This window comes from Chiloscyllium plagiosum, unplaced genomic scaffold (genome assembly GCF_037043375.1).
Source record: "Chiloscyllium plagiosum isolate Xiang-an unplaced genomic scaffold, Cpla_swu_hap1 HiC_scaffold_17, whole genome shotgun sequence".
NCBI lineage: Eukaryota > Metazoa > Chordata > Chondrichthyes > Orectolobiformes > Hemiscylliidae > Chiloscyllium > Chiloscyllium plagiosum.
In genome coordinates this window covers 75,746,618-75,763,395 of record NW_028270155.1, presented here as the reverse complement: position 1 = coordinate 75,763,395, position 16,778 = coordinate 75,746,618, and the positions used below count along the sequence as shown (strand labels likewise).

General features: G+C 40.9%; 1 protein-coding gene across 1 annotated transcript in view; it reads right to left on the bottom strand.

The window, feature by feature from the left end:
- The window catches only part of hydin (HYDIN axonemal central pair apparatus protein), a 905,740-nt gene that overhangs the window by 532,396 nt on the left and 356,566 nt on the right, over nt 1-16,778 (bottom strand). Inside the window, exons 12-13 of the mRNA XM_043707374.2 lie at nt 7,130-7,353; nt 2,170-2,237 (exon numbers count right to left, since the gene is read on the bottom strand). Of these exons, the coding sequence (XP_043563309.2) occupies nt 2,170-2,237; nt 7,130-7,353 (292 nt within the window). The remainder of the gene's footprint in view (nt 1-2,169; nt 2,238-7,129; nt 7,354-16,778) is intronic.

Sequence of the window (16,778 nt, the reverse complement as noted above, 5' to 3'; positions counted from 1 at the left end):
TACAAATCTATGCTGACTCTTTCTGATCAGCTGAAAAATTTCAGACTGTTCAGTCACGGTATACTTAATAACAGATTAGACATTTTCCAACAAGATATCCGGCTAACTGGTCAACAGTGAGTTGGCTTCCCTGTCTTGCTTTTCTTTAAATGGCAGAGTGGCATGCACAACCTGCTCAATTTTCCAATCTACACGAATGACTCCTGGGATGAGGGAACAGTGATAGATTACCATCTTCCGTTTCTGAAATCATACCATATCTTTGAAATCCAGTCCATGATTCTACTGTGTTACTGAATCGATCTGTGAAGAGTATTATTGCACAAACTTTAAACAGACACTGGCTTTTGGAATATTCCCTTTCAATAATGCTTTTAATCCAACTTGTACACCCTTCAACACCTTTTCAGAAGAAATTCAGTCTTTCTTTTAAGCAGTAAGTTTGCTGCATTTACAACAGGCAACCAGCAGGTCAATCAGGACAAACAGAAACAGTCCTTTGCCCCTGTTCCAGTGACCCCCTCCACAAAGATCATACTGTTCACAGTACCATATTCAGAATGTGGCATTCCACTAGAAAAGTCCCAGAAACTTTGTTGCAATGAGTACTAAAAGAAACACAAAAAAGTTTAGATTGATTAAAATGTCTACCACTATAGCTCGATATAAAATCCTTATTTGTCAAAGCCCCCAGATGTGAACATGATTTGGAAACTATTAAGTGAAACTATCACTGTATTCTAACAGATGAAAGGCTTAACAGACAATCAATTCTTCAATATATAATTTCAGTTACATCACACTGCAAATTTTTGCTATATATTCTGTGTTACGATCGAGCCCTCCACAATCACCTGATGAAGGAGCGTCGCTCCGAAAGCTAGTGTGCTTCCAATTAAACCTGTTGGACTATAACCTGGTGTTGTGTGATTTTTAACCCAGATGTGAAGCAAGTCAGACTCTGACTCAGACTAGATCAGAACTTTTTCTGGGCCTCCTGTCAAAATCCTTGAACAAGTTTGCTGGACTTTCTTGGAGCTAACAAAAAAATGTCAGAAGCTGTACAGACAAACCCACTCTATCCAAAGCTACAGAAAAAGGCAACTTCTCTGATATTTTTGCTCTCGTTCTCCATAAGAGGGCACTGGAAATCAGTGCATACCTCAACAAAGGGATCCACTATCTCTCTCACCAAACTCAATGTGAATACTCAGTTTTTGCTTCTCTATCAGAGACCACAATGTCTACCTTCTTCTGTCAAACAAACAGCCAGAGATCTTGAGTAGTAGACCCATCTGGACCAATTTCACTTAGACATTTTGACAAAGTTCTGATGGTAAAGGACTTCAAAGCAAAATAATACAAGTATCCTTAATAATTTCCTTTAAGGAAGCTCACAGGTAACTTGCATCACTCTTCTTGGGACAGATGCTAATATCAGTAACGGGATTATCTTATCAAATAACAGAGGTGTGCTCTGGGTGATGTACTCCACTGAGCCAAAGGTCACTGCAACAAGGAGACTGAATAATTAAGATGACACAGTTTATGTTTTTTTTGAATGAACATTAGAAAACATGATTCTCTTACGTTGGTATTCAGCTCATCCACAACTAATCTAAGTTGATCCAACAATACCTCTTCTAATAGATCAATTTGTCCAGCTTTATAAAGTATAGAACTGTGTCTAATTTAGAACTGCAATTTAAACCTTATGCAGATGGCTTGTCAGTAACAATACACTGAATAATCAATCAGTCATCCATAAATCAGTTATTATTAATGACTGGTGCTCATAGAGTGATCATAAATTTGAATATAAATGGATCCCATCTAATTATCTGTCACTAAATATTTTACTGAAAATATCATCTATGACAATCTTGCTAAAAGAACCACCCCTACACTGCTGAAACCCAGCATTCCTGAGTTACTGCGAGACTCTGAGTGTACGATTAACTCAAAATGAGCCAAACAAAGCCACAGAACGTGCATGAGGCCAGTGTGGAAATGAAGATACCTGCTTTACCATTATAAATGATCAGGTATAGTTTTGGGGACACTTGATAGCAGCTTGATTCCCTATTACTAAATGGAAAAGGAATTCTTCATTTCTTTGCGATTCTTTTCCTAATAAACACTGTGTGATATATATATACATATACTCACCAAAGGATACTTCCCCAAAGTTCAGTACAGGCACATTGAAATGAAATGTAGGTCCAATGACATGTCCCCTGCAAGAAAAAAGTAGTTATCAGCATGTTTTATGCAGCAGTGCGCTGTAACAATTAGCGATGCATCTGCAAGGAGACCACTAAGAGAATAATTGTTAGCAATACCTACACTCAGCAAGTCTCAATGATAATGAATACAATCAAAGGTGAACATGTCAATACAAAAGCAGTGAAACAAGATGGGCAATCTCTTTCCAAATACAACAGAGCAGCAGTATGTTTCTGACTGGAACTGAGGTTAGAGTCAACATTTTACAGGATTTCCAGCAGACGTACTCTCAGAACCCAATCTAAGATGATATTAGATTCACCAGATTCATTGCACCATTCTTAAAACTCTCACACTTTAAAAAAAATAGATTTAAGGCAAAAACAGCAATGAGAAAAATGTACATCTCACCCACTAGTCAGGTCAGGTTTATTTTCAACTTTAGTCAGTTGAAAATTCAATTTATCAGCATGACAAAGTGTCATTATGTCTACCCATTTGTGACTTCTCCTGCCTGTGTTCACCCGAAACAATGACATTAAGAGTCCCATAGAAGGATTCTAGCATATGAAGTAACAGCTTTGGAAAGACAGGAGCCTGATATTAATAGTGATGATTAAATAGACAGGGAGTGTAGATGTTGGATAGAAAAATGGATGTGGATTTTTAACAGATTTTCTGCCTACAAATCAGTTTGATTAACAGTCTTGGCTTCCAGTCTGGTGTAGCAACTGTGGAGTAAACAAGTCTGATTCCTGAACCATGACCAATTACAAAAATACAGTACCTGTGACATAATAAATCCTCATAAAATGGGTCACCTGAGCATTTTAATGCAAAACAGTCTGATTCTGTCTCAGAAAATCGCCAGGAAAAAGAATTGAGTCAGTGAATAGGTAATATAGCTATAATAGAAACCAAAGACAATAGCCTTATTTCTTCAATGTTTAAATGAAAAAAAAATCTAGCCATTTAAAATTAGATGTTGGATACTAAATCTGAAAATGTGGCATCAGTGGAAGAGATGAGTGAGGTGGCAGTGAGGTAGAGATAAATACCATCAATGTACATGTGGAAAGTGATGTTGTCAAGAGAAAAGATGTAAATGAGAAATGAAGGGGTCAAAAATAGGCTTGAGAAATGGTGTGGGAGCAAGGTGAAATGTCATAATAGGTGAATTGTTGGCTACAATTACCTGTATAAAACTGGAACCAGGTGAATGGAGTTCCCCTCTACTAGACAATGAAGGGAAGATTGGTGGGGGTGGGGGGGGGGGGGGGGGGGGGGGATGTGGTCAAATGTGTCAAAGACTGTATACATGTTGAAAACAACGAAAACCTATCAGTTATCAAAATTAATATGATGCTCATTTAGATTTCATTATTGCCTCAAATATCCTGTGAATGAAACTAAAAACGATCTAGAGCTTAGCGCTGATCTTCAACCTGTCTAATCATTACACCACAATTATTAATAAACCAAATGGAATGCAGAATTAAACAGCTAAAGCCACAGAGTACAAACCAGTGAAAGTGATGCTCAAAACTATATAATCCCTGGCAGACTACGCATTAGGCTGAATTTTCACCATAGATATGGGAAATAAGAATAAAATCAGAAAGAGTAACTCAGCAGGTCTGGTAATACCTGTGAGGGGAGAAACAGAGTTCAATGCTTCTTCTATGTATTAGGAGCTGGGTTTCTTTGTATGTCAGAAAAAACCTCCAGTGAAAATTCAGATGTTACTTGACTGAGCCTTTAATTGGTATGCAGATTAGTTTGACACCCAAACTGCCAAAGGGGATAGGTGGGTTGCACAAGGTATGCAGCTGATTTCGACATGCCACAGAAGCTATCTGGCTGACCTGTGTGAGAACCTGCTGATTGCTCCAAAGCCGTCCATTTTACCAGAGGGAAGCAAGGTGTCATGGGAAGCCAAAAGCATGCCACTAAGATGAGGGCAGCCACGCAATGCTGGCCTGTATTTAATGCTGCAAGTTATGGATGAAAGGGCTGGAGATTCTTTTCCCAGAGAGTGGCAGAAGAAAGTCATCGTCTTCTCCAAAGACCACAAGGCATTAAGAAATAGGAACAGGAGTAACACTTTCAGCCCCTTAAGCCTGCTTCACCCTTTAATAGAATCATGGCAGATCTGTCATTCCTCACAATCACTGTCCTGCAATTTTTCCCATAACGCTTGATTCTCCTTCTGATATAAATATACATATTTATATGTAAATATAAGCAAGTATTCTGCCTGCACAACAACCCTCAGAATCTTAAATTGGCGCCTCTTTATTATGAGATTGCACTTTCTGGTCCAAGGCTCTCCTATGAAGAGGAACATCCTCACAACATTAACGCCATCAAGCCCTTTAATAACATAGAAAAGTACAGGGCTGTGTCAAGGATTAAATACTAATCTAAAACAAAATAACTTAACCTATGCACACCTCAATTCACTGCTGTTCATGTGCATGCCCAGCAGTCACTTAAATGTCCCTAATGACTCTGCTTCCACCACCACTGCTGGCTACGCATTCCATGCATTCATAACTTTCTGCGTAAATAACCTACCTCTGACGTCCCCCCTATATCTTCCTCCTGATACCTTAAAACTATGAGCCCTCAATATCAGGTCAATCCTGCCCTGGGGAAAAGTCCCTGGCTATAGACTGTATCCATGCCTCTCATTACCCTGTATACCTCAATCAGGTCACCTCTCTTCCTCGTTCTCTCCAGAGAAAAAAGTCCGAACTTAGTCAACCTCTCTTCGTAAGAGGAGCCTTCCAGTCCAGGCAGCATCCTGGTAAACCTTCTTTGCACCCTCTCCAAAGCCTCCATATCTTTCCTATAATGAAGCCACCAGAAATGGACACAATATTCCAAGTGCGGTCTCACCAGGGTTTTGTACAGCTGCAGCAACTTGATCCTTCTGTTAATGAAGGCCAAAACACCATATCCTTTCTTCACAACCCTATCCACTTGAGTGGCAACTTTGAGGGATCTATGTACCTGTCTTTAATCCCATCTTCAGCATTCAAGTTCAACCTTCCAAAATGCAACACTTCGTATTTATTCAGGTTGAACTCTATCTGCCATTTCTCAGCCCAGCTCTGCATTCTGTCTATGTCATGCTGCAGTCTGCAATAGCCCTTAAGACTATCAACAGTACCTCCAACCTTTGTGTCATCAGCAAATTTATTAACCCACCCCTCAACCGCCTCATCCAAGTCATTTATAAAAACTACAAAGAGAAGAGGCCCAAAAACAGAGCCCTAAGGGACATCACTCACCACTGAACTCCAGGCAGAATACTTTACATCTACAACCACTCTCTGTCTTCTGTCATAGAGTCATAGAGTCACAGGGATGTACAGCATGGAAACAGACCTTTCGGTCCAACTCGTCCATGCCGACCAGATATCCCTACTCAATGTAGTCCCACCTGCCAGCACCCGGCCCATATCCCTCCAAATCGTTCCTATTCATATACCTATCCAGATGCCTCTTAAATGTTACTACTGTACCAGCCTCCACCACTTCCTCTGGCAGCTCATTGCATACATGTAACACCCACTGCATGAAAAAGTTGCCCTTAGGTCTCTTTTACATCTTTTCCCTCTCACCTTAAACCTATGCCTTCTAGTTCAGGACTCCCCAACTCCAGAGAAGAGATGTTATCTATTTACCTTATCATGCCCTCAAGACTTTATAAACCTCTGTAAGATCGCTCCTTAGCCTCTCCCTATAGCTTAACTCCTTCAACCCTGGCAACATCCTTGTAAATCCTTTCTGAACCCTTTCAAGTTTCACAACACCCTTCCGATAGGAAGGAGACCAGAACTGCACGCAAAATTCCAAAAGTGGCCTAACCGATGTCCTGTACAGCCGCAACATGACCTCCCAACTCCTGTACTCAATACTCTGACCAATAAAGGAAAGCGTACCAAATGCCTTCTTCACTATCCTATCTACCTGCGACTCCACTTTCAAAGAGCTATGAACCTGCACTCCAAGGTCTCTTTGTTCAGCAACATGCCGTAGGAACTTATCATTAAGTGTATAAGACCTGCTAAGATTTGCTTTCCCAAAATGCAGCCTCGCATTTATCTGAATTAAACTCCATCTGCCAGTCCTCAGCCCATTGGCCCATCTGATCAAGATCCCACTGTAAATGAGGTAAACCTCTTTGCTGTCCACTACACCTCCAATTTTGGTATCATCTATAAACTTACTAACTATACCTCTTATGCTCACATCCAAATCACTTACATAAATGATGAAAAGTAGAGGACCCAGCACCAATCTTTGTGGCACTCCACTGGTCACAGGCCTCCAGTCGGAAAAACAACCCTCCACCATCACCCTCTGTCGATAGGAAGGATGTGCTGGTGTTGGTGGGGTCCAGAGGAGGTTTGCAAGAATGATCCCAGGGATGAAAGGCTTGTCACTTTAGGAGCTATTGGGGACACTGGATCTGTACTCAAGAGTTTGGAAGGATGAGTGGGATCTCATTGAGCTGAGAGTGAAGGGACAACGCTTTGGTATTGAGATGAGGAGTTTCTTCATGCAGACAGTGAATAATCTGTAGAACTCATTATCACAGAACTTTACAGAGGCCAAGTCATTGAATGTATTTAAGATACAGAGAGATAGAATCCTAATTAGTTGGGGGGTCAAGGATTACAGGGAGAAGGCATGAGAATGGAGTTAAGAAATATATCAGCACTGATCAAATGCAGAGCAGATCCGATAGTCCAAATGGCCAAATTCTGCACATATATCCTTTGTTAATCTTCAAGGGGTTCCTTGAGCATTATATTACCTTTCACCACACGAAATGAGAAAAAAAAACAAGAAAAGACACAAATTGAATCTGTATAAAGAGAAAGCGGCTTACTTGAAAGTCACTTGGACTGGTTCAGGGGATCCTTTCACAGAAATAAATAAATCTATTATAAAATTCCCGAGAATTGCAGCTTTGAAAGTCACTTCCAACAACTGGTATTTGCCTGGCAACAGGGTCCCTTCACTTGGGTTAAAACAGAAACAGGAGCCCAATGCGCTGCGTGCAGGAATCCGGGTGTATGCAGCAGAAATATCTCCCTTGTTGATCAACACAAGCTGAAAATATAAATACAAAGTGATAAAGTTGTTGCCGTTTTTAAAAATACAAAGTCATTTTCTTTTATTTTTAAATCAGAAAAACGAGTCATTCTGACTTTGTGCAGTCGTGCAAAATGGGCAGCCGTAAGTCAGTGGCCCATTTTATGTCAATCCCACTTCTAACTTTATTGTCTTCAGGCAATATCTACCTCAAACAGGTACAATCTTTGCCATTGGAAATGTGGAACTTACCATTAGTGTCTGCACAATCACTATCCAGTCATGGTGCTGCCTCTCACTTTTTCTCTCAACTAAGTATGCTTAACATCTACTTACAGTGAGAGAACCTGTGAGTTGTATGCTGCACCATAGCCAAAAGGCTACAAGATTGCCATGGGAAATCCTTAACTTACATACTTGCACTGAGAAACCATGTTAAATCTTTAGCATATGGATCTGTAAGAATTAAATAATTTGTAATCCATGATAGTGAAAGTATGTGGTTAAAACTTTACAGAAATTAACATTGCTGATACTTGAAATTATTTATTACTGCTGTCCCTTGTATTAAGGAAATTACTGTATTTCAGCAAGAAAGTTTTCAGAGCTGTGCAAATCAATATAAAGTTTAAAATGGATTTTGTGAAGCTTAGTTCTTAGGTGAAGGGGGAACATTTTGGCAACGATCTCTGTTCTGCAACACCTTCTTAATGTTAATTCAGTGAGGCAGAGAGAAATTGCCTGAATTCTACTCCTCAGGGCATTTGGATTGAGGGTCTCCCACTACTTCAATAGAAGGTGAAAAACAAACAATATAAAATGCAAAAGTGACATGTAAATTGGCCAGAGAAAAAGATCAATAAATGAAAAAAAAACAATTAAAGCAAACTAAAAATAAATCTAAATCTCACAGTCAATCCAACCTTCAATCTGAGAAGACATTTCATGCCTTTTTCAAAGGACTGTTAATCACCAATTGGCATCAAGTCACAAGATGAAATAAAATGACAACTGAACAAAATGAAATAAAATGACAACTGAACAAAACCTTGGTCAGTGAAGGAGATTATAAGAAATTATAAGGGGCCGACCGGATCCCCAGTCACTGTCCATTTCAATTCCCCCAACCTCTCCCTTTCTGACATGACCATCCTTGGCCTTCTCCATTGTTAAAATGAACCAAACCGCAAATTGGAGGAAAACCACCTCATCTTTCACCTGGGCAGCCTACAGCCCGGAAGACTCAACATTGAGTTCTCCAATTCCAAAAAACCTCACTCCCCATGCCCCGACTCCTTTCCCAGCCCCTCCTCATCCCTTCCACTGCTCCCTGCCACCAATCGGATTAATTCCTCCCACTGACCAACCAGGTTGAACCCTCTATCTGCCTTCACCCATCCCCACTTCACCACTCTGCCTCCACTACCCTCTTTATCTGCAGCTTCCCCCCGCCACACCCACCCCATGTCATGAAGAAGGGTTACACCCAAAACATCAACTTCTCCACCTCCTGATGCTACCTGGCTTGCTGTGTTCTTCCAGCCTCCTGCTTGTCTACTTGCAAATTAAGGCAGACCATCTACTGATGAGATTGAAAGTTTCAATATAAAAGGTCACATCAAGAGGGAAAAGTGCTTAAACCCAGCTCAGACGTAATTGGTAAAGTCAATATGAGCTGTATAATGATTGCAATACAAGACTCTGACTGGCAATGTCCTTCAGTTTATGTTAACTCTACATTTACTAATATATCTATTGATCATAAAACTAAAAATTGGGAACTTTGCTTCTACGAGAAAAGGTAGAATTTTCCTCTCCTAAGAAGTGTGGGAGATAATCAGATGGGCATCAGGGAGACTTAGAAGTTGAACACAAACTTTGGAACAGTTATGAATGGTGCTGAACAGTGCACTATCATCATCAAGCATCTCTATTTCTGACCTTACAATGGAAGAATGTCATTGCTGAACCATCTAAAATGGTTGGGCCTAGGCCACTACCCTGAGGAACCTCCGATAATCCTCTGCCATTAGTCCATTTGCAGATCCCAATCCCTCTCTGTCAGTCAAGATGCTGGTGAGGCAGATCTCAGAAGAAGACGTTTAAAAGACAACCTTGTGATCAACTGCTCAGTTATGGACAGTAGGTGAATTGCTGAGGCTACAGACCAATTCAGGTGTCTGCAGGCTTTAGAAAAATAAATAGTACCGCAGTCAGAGAGATGAACATGAGTGTCTTAAGGAGATGCAATTTTAAAAAATGTCAGAAGTGAAGTCACCCCGTGGAAAGAAACCCACTACACATGATGACCAATGGCACCAGCTGTGGAATGCTGCTGATGATGAGGATTTAAAAGAGAGGATTCACAGACAAACCATCCCCTAACGTGCAACCCCTACCCCCTTCACAGGCCAGCCCCAAGCAAGCTGCCTCAAGGCATAAAAACAGAAAACACAAGAGAAATTTAGCAGGTTCGGCAGCATCTACGGAGACAGAAACAGAGTTAACATTTCAAGTCCCTTTGGTTCAAAAATGAAAACAGATTCGTGGAGAATGGTCATTTTTAGATTGAATCATGGTACAAATGGGGTTCCCCAAGGGCTGTTATTAGGACCTCTGCTTTACTTTATTTACTTTGATTACATAGTTTTGGGAAAGAGACCTTAGAATTTACAGATTACACAAAACTTGTGAATATCAAGCTAAATGGGAGGAGTATAAGAATAGACTTCAGGAGTGTATTGAAAGATTGGAGCAATAGACAATCATGCAGCACATAAATCTTAATAAGGAAAAGGGCTTTAAAAAGGCCTCTTCCTCAACACTGTACTTTCTCTCTCTCTCATTCTCCCACCCCTACCCCGCCTCCCCAAGCCCCCCTCCAGGTAGATGATCAACAGATCCTGCAGGTTTCCTTCCAAACCACTCACCATCCTGACTTGGAAATATGTCACCATTCCTTCATCTTGGAATTGCCTCCCTCATGGGATTGTGGGTGTGCCTACTACACATGGACTGCAGATTCAAGAAGGTTTATCATCATCACTTTCTCAAGGACAACTAGAAACAGGTAATAAATGCTGGTCCAGTCAGCAACACTCACTCGTCGGATTCATTGTCTGTCCCTAGCTGCCCCTGAACTGAGTGACTTGCTTGGCCAATTCAGAAGTCAGCTGAGAGTCAGACCAGGTGAGCATGGCAGATTTCCTTCCTTGAAGGACACTGGTGAGCCAGATGGGTTTTTACAATAGTTAGCAACAGTTTCATGGTCAGCAGTAGACTCTTAATTGCAGATTTTCTTTTCATTGAATTCAAATTCCACCATTTGCCATTGCAAGATTCGAATTGGGGTCCCCAGAATATTAGATGAGTTTCTTGATTAATAGTCTAATGGTACTAATACTCGATCATCACTTCCCACTTCTCATGAGGGAATAAAAAAAGTGGTCTTTCTTAGGAGTCTGATAGCAGGATGTTATAGGGTAGTACTGGTGTAAGTGAAAGGAAATTCGGGCAGTTATCAGCACCCTAAGCAGCTTATCATACCAAATGAGGATGAAATGAATGTTAAGAAAGCAAAGCAGATAGAAACATATTGTCATATTTAATAAGGTCATGATATGGAGAGCCATCTCCTCTCTATGGCTCAGGAGATGCTGGCATTCCTGCCTGGCTCTCTTCTATCTGTGCCATCTTCTCCAAAGAAAAAGGGCATCAGAATGTCCTGAAGCATGGAGTTTGAGTGACGTGACAGCCACAACTGAACAGCAGGAGATATGTGTAGGCACTGAGAAGTGAGGGTGAGGCTTGAGGTATTGTTAAGTCTAAGAGAGTGAAATGCAACATCTAGACGTTAGGAGTAAGTCTGGACAGTCAGAGCACACTTCTGGCTGAGTAATGCAGCTATGATACATTTAGCAGGGTGACCAATTGAGGCTGTAAAGGATATTGGGTAAAGAAAAGATGTTGAAAAATGTGGTGCTGGAAAACACAGCAGGCCAGACAGCATCCGAGGAGCAGGAGAATCGACGTTTCGGGCATAAGCCCTTCCTCAGGAATGAGGCTGGTGTGCCAAGCGGGCTGAGATAAAAGGTAGGGGGGAGGTAATTTGGGGGGGGGGCACTGGGAATACGATAGGTGGAAGGAGGTGAGGGTGAGGGTAATAGGCTGGAGAAGGGGTGGGGGCGGAGAGATCGGGAAGAAGATTGCAGGTCAAGAAGACGGTGCTGAATCTGAGGATTGGGACTGAGATAAGGTGGGGGGAGGGAAAATGAGGAAGCTGGAGAAATCTACATTCATCCCGTGTGGGTAGAGGGTTCCTAGGCGGAAGATGAGGCGCTCTTCCTCCAGGCGTCATGTGGCCAGGGTCTGGCGATGGAAGAGGCCAAGGACCTGCATATCATTGGCGAAGTGGGAGGGGGAGCTAAAATGTTTAGTCACGAGGCGGTTGGGTTGGTTGGTGCGGGTGTCCCAGAGGTGTTCACTGAAACGTTCCGCAAGTAGGCGGAAAGATGTATTGAAAAGATGTAAAGGAAAAATGTATTGATTGAACTTGGCAAGCCATATGAGATCATTTGATTCCTCATGGCACTGCTACCAGGTCCTTGCTTTCAAACACCAGCTACTGACATCCCTGACTACCTGCTGTCACTCCTTTCTTTCGATGTTTTCAAGGGCTTCCTGCACTTCCCATAAGACGATGCATCTCCTCACATCCCATGGGCCCCAGGGAAACCATAGCACATCATCTGCTTCCCATCTCCACCATGAGTTTTGATAATACATGGCTGCTTCCCTCCTCCTGAGCATCCAGGTAGCCAGCACTGCAAACAGGCAGCGAGCCCTGTACCACAACTACAGAAATTAAGAGCTCTTTGTTCAAATGGATCTGCTGGGCCAGTGTGTGAATTACGATTCTCAGATCCAAAGGTCAGGAAAAATCAATTTCTAATCCGCTGTATTTTCCCTTAAACTACTTTATTCTGCAAATGATAAGAGTATTGATGGAATTGAGGAGCAGATGTGTGGAAAGACCTTTCAATTTTAAAATTTGAATTATTTCAACTTCAATTAAAATTTCAATTCTCTTACTGAGAAATGACATGTTTTCCTCCTGGGTTGCAGAACTCTGTGGCAAAATGTCACTTCAAAATATATTCCCATTGAAAACTGCTAAAAACAACAGGGGCACCTCCCCAATATTTGCAAATAACTGTGACCTTGGATATGAATTGAGTCAGAGTCACTGCAGAAATTCTGGTAAACATTTCTGAACACCCAGAATCCATCACTAAATGGTCTCCTGAGGAATTCTGGGGGTTAAAGATAAAGGGCCATGAAAATCTTGCTCTTTTAAACGGCCTTGGTAACCTTTATGGCTTAAGTTCCACTGGATGTCTCTTTTTTCTCTAACTTGTTGAGGAAATATATTACACACCCCAATACATTATGAACACTAGGCGGTTGCATTAAGATTCAAGATTTTTGTGAAGGATGCAGGAAGTGAAAGCTCTTGACTCTGCAAAATCACCTTCACATTTTTTCTTCAGGAAGCCTGAGCAGGATAGCATTGAGCCTATTACCTCCAGAGGTAAGCCTGTAACTGCAGTGGAGGTGGGTGGGTGATGAAGCAGGCAGGCTAGAAGGATGATCTCTATTTACTGGGCTAAATCACAGAAATCATAGAATTCCTACAGTGGAAGCAGGCCATTCAGACCATGAGGTCCACACCAACCCTCCAAAGATGTTCCCATCCTCCCTAATCTGTCCCCGTAATCCCGCATTTCCCATAAATAATCCATTTAGCCTGCACATCCCTGGACACTATGGGCAATTTGACATGGCCAATCAACCGAATCTGCACACCTAAAGACCCTGTTGTTGTATTAATGATTGAGACCTACAAACAATTGTATCAACAGAAGTCATTCAAACAGACAGCAAGATGTCTGTTCTTCTGGAAGGCCTTATTATAAATAGTTAGCTGAACTCTGAGAATTACTAACTCATTTATCCCAGCAGGCAGTAGTGACACAGATACAACTAATGCAAGCTTTATTTTATTGACATCTTTATAACTTACTGAAGGAAGAATAACTTAAAGCAGAGATTTTGTAAATACAAGGGATACCAGAGATCTGGTACAACTCTTCAATCAGTAAGTCATCACATCAAAACTTACTACCGAAAATAAAAGCTTGTGACATAAAGAATAACATCTAAGCATGGATAGAGGACTGGTTAGCTAACAGGAAGGATAACATAAGCATAACTGGGTGATTTTCAGCTTTCCAACCTGTAAAGAAATGCCACAGGAATCAAGCCTCAACTGTTTAACAATCTATAGATATCACTTGGATGCAGGGATCATATCAATAGTAGCAATGATACAAAGAAATGGGAAAGTAAATTACCAAGTGGATATAAGAAGTCTCAAAGAAATCTAGACAAGTTAAGCAACTGGACTAAAATTTGGCAAATGGAGTACAACATGGGTAAATATGAACTTTCCCAGTTTGGCAGCAAGAATACAAGAACAGCAAATCAATTAAATAGTGAGAGATTGAAGACCTCTGTGGTTCTCAGAGACCTAGGCATCCTGTATGTAAATTACAAAAATGTAAATATGCAAATTAAGATGCATACAATGGGGAAGGAAACTGCAGGAGATGGGCACAATAGAACTATGGAGCTTATTCAAGAAACAGCTATGCGTGTCCTTGATAAGGACGTACCTGTCAGACAGGGGGGAAGTTGGGGAGTGCAGGAGCCGTGATTTACTAAGAAATTGAATCTCTTGGCAAGAGGAAGAAAGTTGTTTATGTTAGGATGAGATGTGAAGATTCAGTTAGGGTGCTTGAGAGTTACAAGGTAGCCAGGAAAGACCAAAAGAGAGCTAAGATGAGCGAGGATGGGACATGAGAACATGTTGGTGGAGAGGATCGGGAAAACCTTAAAGCTTTCCATCGATTGATAAAGGATAAAAGAATGACTAGAGTAAGATTAGGGCCAATCAAGGACAGTAGTGGGAAGTTGGCGTGGAGTCAGAGGAGTTAGGGAAAGCGCTAAATGAACATTTTTTGTCATTATACACATTAAAAAAAGACAATTTTGTTGAGGAGAATACTGAGAAAAGGCTACTAGACTAGATAGGATTGAGGTTAACAAAAAGGAGGTGTTAGAAATTCTGGAAAGTGTGAAAATAGATAAATCTCCTGGGCCAGATGGGATTTATCCTAGGATTCTCTGGGAAGCCAGGGAGGAGATTGCTGAGCCTTTGGCTTTGATCTTTGTGTCGTCATTGTCTACAGGAATAGTACCAGAAGATGTGAGGATAGCAAATGTTGTTCGCTTGTTCAAGAAGGGGAGTAGAGACAACCCTGGTAATTATAGACTAGTGAGCCTTACTTCTGTTGTAGGTAAAGTGTTGGAAAAGGTTATAAGAGATAGGATTTATAATCATCTTGATAGGAATAAGTTGATTAGGGATAGTCAACACATTTTTGAGAAGGGTAAGTCGTGTCTCACAAACCTTATTGAGTTCTTTGAGATGGTGACCAAACAGGTGAGTGTGGGTAAAGCAGTTGATGTGATGTATATGGATTTCAGTAAGGCATTTGATAAGGTTCCCCACGGTAGGTTATTGCACAAAATATGGAGGCATGGGATTGAGGGTGATTTAGCGGTTTGGATCTGAAATTGGCTAGCTGAAAGAAGACAGAGGGTGGTGGTTGATGGGAAATGTTCATCCTTGAATTCAGTTACTAGTGGTGTACTGCAAGGATCTGTTTTGGGTCCATTGCTATTTGTCATTTTTATAAATGACTGAAATGCAGGCTTAGAAGGATGGATTAGTAAATTTGCTAATGACACGAAGGTAGGTGGAGTTGTGAATAATGCTGAACGAAGATGCAAGTTACAGAGGGACATAAATAGGCTGCAGAGCAGGGCTGAGAGATGGCAAATGGAGTTTAATGCAGAAAAGTCTGAGGTGATTCACTTTAGAAGGAGTAACAGGAATGCAGAGTACTGGGTGAACGGTAAGATTTTGGTCGTGTAGATGAGCAGAGAGATCTCGGTGTCCATGTACATAGATCCCTGAAAGTTGTCACGCAGACACAGGGAGAATGTGCAAATTCCACACAGACAATCACACGAGGCTGGAAACGAACCCAGGTCCCTGGCACTGTGAGGCAGGAGTGCTAACCAGTGAGCCACCGCGCCGCCCATCTGACCCTATTTTATTTATTGCTACTGATTTAATTTCATTTTTTTTATGAACAAGGCAACCCCACCCTCTATGCCCATCTGCCTGTCTTTTCAATAGGATGTATATCCTTGGATGTTGTGCTCCCACTCCTGAACCCTTGCAGACACGTCTCCATGATGCCCACCACATCATACCTGCCAATTTTGATATGCACCACAAGCTCATTTACCTTATTTTGTATACCGTCGGCATTCAGACACAACACCTACAGTCTTGTATTGACATTCATCTTCTCATTGTTATTCTTTTATCTAGTTGTCCACATATATGTCATTAAAGATGGCAGGGACAGTGGTTAGTGAGAAAAGACATATGACTGGCTTACATGGGCATCAAGTCTCTGAATGTAAAATCAAACAGATACCACAGGGATACAAAGATTGTTTACCAGGGTTGAAGGATTCAGTTATAAGGAGAGAAGTAAAAAGTTAAAATTATTTTTCTTGCAATAAAATAAGTTACTATGTCACTCATCAAGGCTTTCAAGATGAGGAGTCTTTTTAATTAATTGCAATGAAAACTAATTTTTTCTGTTAAAAATACAATTTTTTCTATTTGTATCTCTGATAGCCAGTCAATGAGGAATAAAATTTGAGCAGAATCTCCACGCAGTTAGATTTTATACATGGAGATATACTTCAGAAATGTGCACCTCCAATACAAAAGCACAACCAACTTTGTATCAGTCTGCTGTAGGAGCACACATGAATCCTCAGTTAAAGCCTGCCAGCTGAACACAATTGAGTATGCAACTAATCAACAATTAATAAATCACCATAGGTTTCAGAACATTAGTAAATGGCACAGATTCTAAGAGGTCTGTCAGGATCTGGAATGCTGTACCTCAAAAGCTGATTACATAAATAATTTTATATTGAGGAAAAGGTTTGTGGGTAAATAAGGGGAGTCTAGAATTCAGTATGACTACTCTTTCAAGAGTTAGTACAGGTATAATGGGCCAAAGGGTATACTTCTAAGCGAAGAACCTCAAATTCTCCTGTAATCAATTTTAATTCTGTGATGATATTGGTTAATCATTGAATTTGTTTAATGAATTAGTTAATGTACTTGAAATTTCATCTGTAATTGCTCTGTTACATGTGGTCAAATTACTCTTGGATCAGTGTTCTGTTGATTTGATTTGGCTTGGTTTGATTGAATAGTAGTATAATTT